General features: G+C 32.1%; 1 protein-coding gene across 4 annotated transcripts; it reads right to left on the bottom strand.

The window, feature by feature from the left end:
• Nucleotides 1-694: 694 nt before the first annotated feature.
• On the bottom strand, nt 695-7,509 carry LOC137823315 (membrane-associated protein VIPP1, chloroplastic). 4 transcript variants are annotated; one of them, XM_068628397.2, is made up of 11 exons: nt 7,256-7,509; nt 7,025-7,131; nt 6,808-6,918; nt 6,485-6,549; nt 6,320-6,401; nt 5,663-5,737; nt 3,640-3,710; nt 3,465-3,547; nt 2,830-2,894; nt 1,221-1,295; nt 695-1,004 (listed from the first exon to the last, which is right to left on the bottom strand). In XM_068628397.2, exons 1-11 carry the CDS (start codon nt 7,383-7,385, stop codon nt 894-896), a joined length of 975 nt encoding a protein of 324 aa, XP_068484498.1. In that variant the 5' UTR covers nt 7,386-7,509; the 3' UTR covers nt 695-893. The 4 variants fall into 4 exon arrangements, with proteins under 4 accessions (XP_068484498.1, XP_090150621.1, XP_090150623.1 ...); XM_090294495.1 differs by having other exon boundaries at nt 6,808-6,926; nt 7,256-7,500; XM_090294497.1 differs by having other exon boundaries at nt 6,480-6,549; nt 7,256-7,500.
• Between the last annotated feature and the right edge of the window lie 2,022 nt (nt 7,510-9,531).

Below are 9,531 nucleotides of genomic sequence, written 5' to 3'. Positions count from 1 at the left end.
TTCTGCATATGAAGTCGTACCGAATTGGTACGACTTACCTAAATTTGTAATTTTTTTTAAACGGACCCCATTTTGGTAAAAACAAAAAAATAACCCCATCATGGTCAAAAAACCCGTTCTAGAAAAGGAATTCCGAAACATTTTCAGAATTTATTGTATAGAATATGTTTCCAGATTTCCTTTTCTAGAATATATTTTCAGGTTTTATTTTCCAGAATGCATTTGTTTTATTTCAGAATTACTTTTCTGGAAATGGATTTTGGTTTTCCAATTCATTTTGAAATTTCATTTTCCAATATTATGGATTTTCTTTATTGAAATGTATCTTTTTATTTCAGAATTTTCAATTTCAGAATGAAAAATAATTTTGCATATTCAGAAGTTGATTGGGTGCAGGTCAAAATTCATTAGATGCAGGAAGTAATTGTCTCTCCACAATTTGAGATGGAAAAATGCAAGCCCAAAACAAAATACAATTACATTACCCAACCACTTAACAAGAGGTCAAAGAGGATGCACCCTTATGGTTTATGAACATGGTGGTGTTGCTAAGCTTGCGGTTCTGGACATGGTACGAGGTTTTAAGTAGCATTGCTCTTCTCCTGGTGAAGATTATCGACAATAGCAACTGTGAGAATGTAGAGTTTTTTGTGCAAACATCATGCATTTAATAGAGATATATAAAAAAAAAAAGGACTGTTAATCGTACATATATTACAATATCATCACACTTACGAGTTCAAAACATGAGCTTCATGAGTTAATCAGTTCAATTTTCCAACCAAAGTAGTTAACAATATCGTGATTGGCCTTTTAGCTGTACAACGTTGATATCACAAATACAGAAACTAAGTTCAAGCTAAATATGAAGAAACAAAAAAAGATTCCATGCTTCAAAATTCCTTTGCTCTTTGCCTCAATTGATCAAGTTCCAACTCAATCTCAGAGTCTCGAAATGGAATTCCAGTGTTGGTGCCACTTCTTCCAGGAGGAAGGTCACCTTTCTGCTTGAAGCAAACAGTCAAACAATTTAATGAAAAAATATGATACACAGCCCCTAGGTAGTGTTGCACAAAATTTCCTCTCCGTCAAATTAGCAAAATATAATGCGTTAGGAAAAAGAAAGAAGAAATTCCTGGCCTTTCACAGGTTTACCAACTTGATTAAATTATCTTCGCATTATACCCAAACATAAAAACTATTTCCCATTTGAAGCTTACCTTTGAACTACCAGATAATTCTTTCTTCAAATTTGCAAGGTCATCATCAACTGATGAGGTCTCAAGCAATGCAAACTGCAAAAATCAATAATTAATAGCTGCAGGAGAACGAAACCCAGGAATTTCACAAACAAAATCATGGGGAAATTGATAATGCCTCCCTTAAGGTTTCTATATTAATGGCTCTCACATCTCTTCTAGTTTTAAAATTGACATTCCTCAATAGTTATAATAAAATAACATTCACATCTCTAGTTTTTAAATAAATATTCACCTCTCTCATGCTTTTAACATCTCCCTTATATTTTTAATAAAATGACACTTCCCTTATTTTATTTTAAAATATTAACAAAAACTTAAAAAATATGAAAATTAAAAATTTAAGAACTTCTTTATAAAGATTTTTTAAAAAAAAACTATTATAAAAATAAAATAAAGGGAGGTGAGAGTTACGTCATAAAAAACACGATAGAAGTATCATTTATTAAAAATATGAGGATTAATGTCTATTAAAAAAAATAGAGATTGTAATGTCATTTTATTAAAAACATAAAAGAGATGAGTGTCTATTTTAGAACTAAAAAGGATGTGTGTCATTTAGGGTTTAACCTTATAGGAGGTAAGTAAAATTTCCACATTATGTAATATATTTTACAATCTTTGTCACTCCAAACTCCCCAACTCTAATGCACAATAAAATACTCAATGGAGATAAGTGCAATTTCCTCATAAAGTAATGAAGGAATAAGTTTTACAGTCTCTGCTTTGTTTTTTCTCTTAAATAAATCTTTAACGTGCTGCAAATGATTGGGGAACTAAGGTTGGGATCTCTTTCTTTCAATGATATCAAACACGTCAACCCTTACATAAAAAAAAATTATGGTCTTTGTCACTCCAAAGTCCCTCCAACTCTAGTGCATGATAAATTTATCGGAATGATGAGGCCCATAAAACCCACAATAAAAGAATTCATTTGACGAAGCCAAGGATTTATATAACAAATCACAATATATATTTGAAACTTAGGCTTGTTCCACTGGTTTGTGGTTCTGGGCTCAATCAAATTATCTAACAAAGGAAAAGAGTTACGTAAAGAAGATTCTACATTTCTGCTGCATAATTAATGGGCTCACGGGCTCAGGGTTTATTTCCTTACTAAATAGCTTCCGAGGATATTGTTTTCTACAGTTTCCAACCGTAAGTGAAATAGGCAAAGAAAACTACATTATCATTGAATAGAATACATAACTCTAGTGAATCTAGCTATGATCAAAATAGTTCAGAAGATTTCGTTTCCAATTATCATGGACATTTATCCTAAGAATAAATTAAAATCATGAACATTTATGTTTCCTAAGAATAATTAAAATAAAACAAATCTAGTTTCCCCCCCTTTTAATTCGTAAATAGAATACATAACTGTAGTGAATCTAGCTATGATCAAAATATTTCAGAAGATTTTGTTTTGCATTATTTTGAATTATGTTTCCTAAAGCATAAATTAAAACAAAACAAATCTAGTTCCCCCCTTTTAATTCGTTCATTTCCAAGCACAACATATAATGCACACATATAAACTTAAGTTACATGGTATACAAACAATTACTACCTTTCCTTCAAGATCATCAGTTGTCAACTGGCCAAGAGCTTCAGCTTGGGACTCCATCGCCAACACTATCAAGATAATAGAAAATAATTACAAAAGAAAAATAATTTCATATACAATAATAAGAACACATAAAAGCTTATATAAACAACTCATACAAATACTCACATTTTTAAGCATGTTAGATGTTATCTAATGCCAAGTTTCATTATAATTTTACTCATTAATATAGATTTTGAATACTATTACACTTAATAAGATAATTAAGAATGAGTGTCAAAAAGAGCATAATTCACAAAGTATAGGTTGGGCCTAATAATAATGTATCATGATTATTTATAGCCCTTGACATTTGTAAAAATCAAAATAAAAAATTGTGAACCACTAGAAGCTTCAACATGACAGATTGTTTCCTTGATTCTATAGTTTATGAATATAATAATAGGCTATCATGCAAAAAAGAAAAGGGGAGCAGGATAGGAAGTGTAGATCCTCAAAATAACTCAGTAGCATGGCAATGAAATTATATGTTTGTATGTGGTCAAAGGTACACATTAAGTATAAGCCACATTCTTACATATATAAGTATTATTTATGTACATCATCGGCAAAAAAGTACATGTAAAGAATTTTCTAACCTTTCTCTTCCATCTTTTCAAAGGCTGAAAGAGCACTACTTGTATTGACATTTCCCAACATCTCACTCACCTTGGTTGCAGTCCTGAAGGAACATCAACCAACAACCATCACTAAAACACCAAGAGAAGATTCTAACAAGCAGAAGTCAATAGGAAAAGGAATTGAAAGACAAACTTTGCTGATTGAGCTCTTGCTTTCAGGGTATCCTTCTTCGACCTTGCCTCCTGTATCTTACTCTCCAAGAGCTACAAAATAAAAATTTATACCTCATAGCTGTCATAAATAAATGTTATGTATAATAAAATGGCAGCATTAGAGTATTAAACTAAAATTGCTCAACTGATTCCAATCATTTCCAGAAGAGGCAATTCTTACAATGAAGGTAGAAAAGTGCATTGTGTTGTGTCCAAGGTTGTCAAACTCGAGAATCTACGTAGACTCCTGGGAGTTCAGTAGACTCGACTCGTAAACTCGTAAGAGTTTAGTTCACATGAAAAAAAAAAATATTTACACCAAGTTTTCCCAATTGAAAAACAAAAAAACAGAGTACTCCAAACAAACAAAAATATGCACTTCAATTAAGTAAAAACAAAACAATTTAGTGCAGCCCACAAAAAAACAGAGTCCTAATTCCCTAAATCACACCACAGAACAATGCAACCCTAATTCCAGCACTACCCATCTCTCTTATATGATGAAAGGCACCACTGTCGACCTGCCACCCGCGACCACCGCAAACCGCAACCACTGCAACCGCACAAACCACCATCGTGCAACCACCTCTGCACAATCGCCACAACCATGCGACCTGCTCCGCTCGATCGCCACCACCGCCACACTTGTTCAAAGAAGACGCATGACCTTCGCACTCCAGAGAAGATGCAACAACACCAAAACGAAATGCGAACCCTAAACACACCATTTTGGGTTAAAACGAAAACCCAGCTGAACTCGCCAACTCAGAGCAGACTCACGAGTTTAACCAAGTTCACCGAGTTTACTCTAAGTCTTCTGAGTTTAATCAAAAACCAAGTTTACTATCGAGTTAACTCACTAAGGGTGTGTGGAAATGTGAACTCGCAAGTTTGACAACCATGGTTGTGTCAACTTCAAGCAAAAAAACTTCAACCTCCAATTTAGAACTGCATTTTCCTAATTAACATTATAGACTACTATTGGTGCATTTTAGGTTTTAGCCTACGAGCCAAAAACAAGTTTTGCTAAATTATTTTTGCCACTTGCTTTATCCTGTTATTCTATTCTCAAGATAATTTCACATTCATAGCTAAGGAAAAGACAGGCCGGCGGAAGCTACAGGAGGATATCATTTTCTGATTAATTGTACACAAGTCTTATTTATTGTATGTATTTTTGATGAGGAAAGATTTACAGGTTCATATGAAAGGTAATAGGGGTAAATTAATGCCTTTACAATGTGAACAGCACAAGGAGTAGAAACCATGGACTATGGATTCGGGTTTAATTCAAGGAAGGAAGAAAGAAACTTTTGAAATGGAAGGACTTTAGTGTGACATGCTGATGAAAAAAGGTCATGGTAGCTGGTAAAGTGGAAAGCTAAAACATGGTGGAGGGTCTACAGTTCATTCATTAGATATCACATGTACAATTTGATTTATCTTTCTCCACAGTCCACACAACCAAGAATATACCAATTTTCTAAATTAATCTATTAAAATAATCATTCATCTAAAATAGAATTACAGTGTTTGAAAAAGATGTCCAATAATTTATGTTACCATGTAAATGGATGGAGAATGAAGACCCAAACCTTAAAGATTGAAATTTTCCAGTTTCTACTACTACCAAAGTCCAAATCCTATGTAATGTAGAACAAAACAAAGTATAGATCCTAGCGGCTGTAAAACATGACTAGGAAAAATTTATAAAATGAACTCAAGCAACACAGTTTACTCTTTCTAGTAACCAAAGACACAACTATGATTTAACAAGGTTTTAGGTATATACAGCCATAACATAATCAAGAATCAAACTAGTCCAAAATGATAAGCTTTATTGATCTTTGACTTAGTTTTTCTTGACACTAGGTGACTTGTATAATGTCACTCCATAAAAAGAGTTGGCTCAGTTATTCAGCCCATTGCTTCAAAATCATTGTTTTCGAACACTTTAACACAAGAAACTGGTGTTTTAACATACTGAGAATAACTTAGCTTACCCTTGTATTAGAGACAAGATTCTCAACAACAGTCTTTTGTTGGTCAAGTTGAGATTTCAAAGAACTGGCATTATCCTGCAACATATTAAAAGCATAATGAGCTTTCCATTACACAATATGTACAAAAGTCACTATTTCGAAGATGGCTTTCCTATAAAAGATCAATCTTTGGCAAATACACATTTTTTAATTACAATGATGTTGTCAACATTCATATTTTCATCAATACTGTCTAACATGAGCTAAAATGCACACATGAAAGCACTTTCAAAGGTCAGCCATTGTGTAGTCTGTCAAGTCGTTATCTAAAGATTCCAACAACTTCAGCTAATCAAAACACATTATAAGTTATAACCCTTGGCAATTGTTTCAGTCAAGCTTTTACATGTGCTTGTAGGAACGGGCAAATAATTAAGGAATGAGAGAAGGACAAAGTGTTATCAAACATTTGAAAGGAATATGTATGTGTATATATATATATATATATATATATATATAATATATATATATATACACACACACACATATATGTGTGTGTATCATGAACTTTGTTTGACTAATGTACACACCACAAAATGAAACAGACATTTTTTGAAAACCTCATGTAAAAATTCAGACAAAAATTAGTAAAATATATTCAACAAATTGAGAATGTACCGCATAAGATTTACGCCTCTTAAGTGCTTCACGAGCAAGATCTTCTTCACCTTTCTGTAGAGCAAGTTGTGCTTTCCGATACCTATATCACATAAAAAGCACAAAGGCATGTTTATATACCATACATCATTAGCAAATTAAGATAATAAATCTTTCATACATTACCACTCTTCAGAAGCTTGTTCAGCAGCCTTGTATTTATTTTCCAACCGCTTTTGAGATGCCAATACCTCAAGAAAGAGAAAAAAAAAAGGTTCAATAAAATAAATTTGAATAAGAGATGGCATAATCAGAGAAAACTAGCAATCTCTTTCGAAGTCAGTTTACAGCCAAATAGTTCGTGTACTATCATAAAAACTCAAAGTAAAACAATTGTAACATTAATTACTAATTATTCTAAAAAGCACAAGGAAATAGCAAACCCAACAATTTTTTTATAAAAAAAAAATCAAAACAAACAGATAATGAAAAATTGTAATATAACTAACTTGTGCAGTAGCTTGACGCATTTTCGTCAAGTCATCGTTCATTTCCAGCACAGCTTGCTCCAATATTTTCTCCGGATCTTCAAACGAACTTATGACAGCGTTTGCGTATGACTGCATTACTAAGATGACAAAATCTAACCATAACGACAACGACAATGAGAATATTAAAGCTAAACCATGAAAAAGTAAACGACTGTCGTTTCGGTGCTTTTCTCACCTTCACAACTCTAGCGAACCTGTCAAAGAGGTTCATGCGAGCACCGAGAGCACCGCCACCACGCACAGGCTTCGCAATCCTCATCGCGCTCAGTTTCAGAACTTCCACTGCAACGATCACAAGTTAGAAACATGGTTAATTAAACTAATCACATGCTAAACCGTAACGTTTAAGCAAATTAAACGAAAATTAACGATTGCGAGTAGCGAGTAACGAGAAGAGTGAGAGTACCTCCTCCAGCGCCGAAAAAGGAAGTAGAGAGAGGCTTCTTCACTACGCAGAGAATGGAGGAGGAGGAAGAAGGAGAAGATTGAAATGGCGCTGGGGTCAATCCCGTAAATATATGAAGTTTCGTCGCCATTTTTGTGATCAACGAACGAGAAGGTTTGTGGTTGCAGATAGAATTGAAGATATTGCGATTTTGGGAACACTCTTCAACCTTGCTCCTCCTCACGCTCCTCCAGACTTCCAACCTTGTTTTGGGAATACTCTTCAACCCAATTTATCACAAATTAGGCCCCTCGCCCGGACCAGCCCATTTTTTCTCGCCGGGTCCATGCAATCTGCTCTACAATTTTTTCAAGGGTATTTCTTCCTGCACCCCTACATTCTTTGAAAAAACAGGATTATCCTTAATAATTTTGGGTGATTCTGGAAAAAAGGTTGCGTAAGCTAAATATGTTTTCGGAATAGAGGTTCCATAAACAAAGTGTGTTTCCATAATAGAAAATCTAGAAGGCAAAAAACCATTTCAAATTATCCTTTCCAAAACTTTTTTTTTTTTCAAAATGGTAAATTCGGAATTCACAAAATATGTTCCAGAAAACATGTTTCAGAAATATTCTGGAAAGAGTAATCTGAAAATCATTTTTAAAAGGGGTAAAATGCTCTTTTCAGAAAATGATGAGGTGAAGGAATCTATTTGTTGAGGTGCGGAGAGAAACACCCTTTTTCCAAATATTAGTTTCTTTTCTTTTTAAAAAAAATAATCACCAATTTTATGAGTTAATATGATTACTAAATTGATTTTAAACACCAACTTGAGAATTTTTATTTTATATAATCAATGTATAAATTATTTTGTCTAAATTTGTTCAATATTTAAGTAAAAGTGTTACCAATTTAATTACTATTCACTTCTACCAATAAAAATCTATGTTTAAATAAATTTTATAAAATTTAATGAATTTATCGTATACAATAATTTATAATTAAAAATATGGGGCGAAGGAATCCATTTGTTGAGGTGCGGAGAGAAACACCCTTTTTCCAAATATTAGTTTCTTTTCTTTTAAAAAAAATAACCACTAATTTTATGAGTTAATATGATTACTAAATTGATTTTAAACATCAAATTGAGAATTTTTATTTTATATAATCAATGTATAAATTATTTTGTCTACATTTGTTCAATATTTAAGTAAAAGTGTTACCAATTTAATTACTATTCACTTCTACCAATTAAAATCTATGTTTAAATAAATTTTATAAAATTTAATGAATGTATCGTATACAATAATTTATGATTAAAAAGACATTGTAAGTATGTATATTTTTTCTAGTTTATTAAATATAAGAAATTACAAATTTTTGAACTTGTAATAACTTTTAATATTTTTTTTCTATTTGTCACGTGATAAATACAAATACAAGTTACGACTTAAGAGACATGTTTGAGAAGTTTCACTTTATGACATCCTTGGATATGATACTTACCCTGACTTCCTTTCTTTTCAACAACATATAAAAGGCTTTTCTAGCATGACATGTTCTTATAGGTAAGTACTAAACCTGCTAATTTAGTCTGCTCACGGGATCAAAAAGTTTAAATAAAAAAAAATCATAAGGTCAAAATATACATAAAAGTCTCATGGAGAAGAGTCGATAATGACAAATAAACTTGTCCTCACCAGTATTATTTACATTCGTTTCAACCTTGATAGGGAGTATAAACATTTTATGAATAATTTTCGTAAAAACAACTTCATACAATCATGACAGTAAAATAGTTCATTGTTTTATGGAAAAACATATTGAAATTTTCCATACCAGAAGGTAATTTCAGAAGGAAAAAAAAACTGATTTAGTGAGATACAACTGATTATATTTCTAACTTTAATTTTTCTAATCTAAAACTGCACATTCACTTCCACAGTAGCAGTTTGAATTTCAAATTTCAAATAAAAGATAATAACAGATTCTAATACTTGATAACCAATTAAAAGTTTTGATTTTAATGTGACAAGAAGGATTCCAAACTCGAAACACTTTTCAGTTACTTAGTTCCTTCAGCAAAGTTAGTAATTTTTAGGGATTGTATTATCAGAAAACTGGAAAAACAAATACTGCAGTAAAAACAACTGATTCATCTTTCAAACAATGGATTACTTTTTATACCAGTTCTTACAAATTTTTCAGAACTTCAAAGCAATGAATATGAAAGTACAAAAACACTCAAAGATTTATATTGGTTCACTCAAAATTGAGCTACATCTAGTTCCATCTCA

This window comes from Phaseolus vulgaris, chromosome 8 (genome assembly GCF_051622355.1).
Source record: "Phaseolus vulgaris cultivar YP4 chromosome 8, ASM5162235v1, whole genome shotgun sequence".
NCBI lineage: Eukaryota > Viridiplantae > Streptophyta > Magnoliopsida > Fabales > Fabaceae > Phaseolus > Phaseolus vulgaris.
The sequence above is the reverse complement of the archived record's forward strand: the minus strand, read 5'-3'. Positions and strand labels throughout refer to the sequence as shown.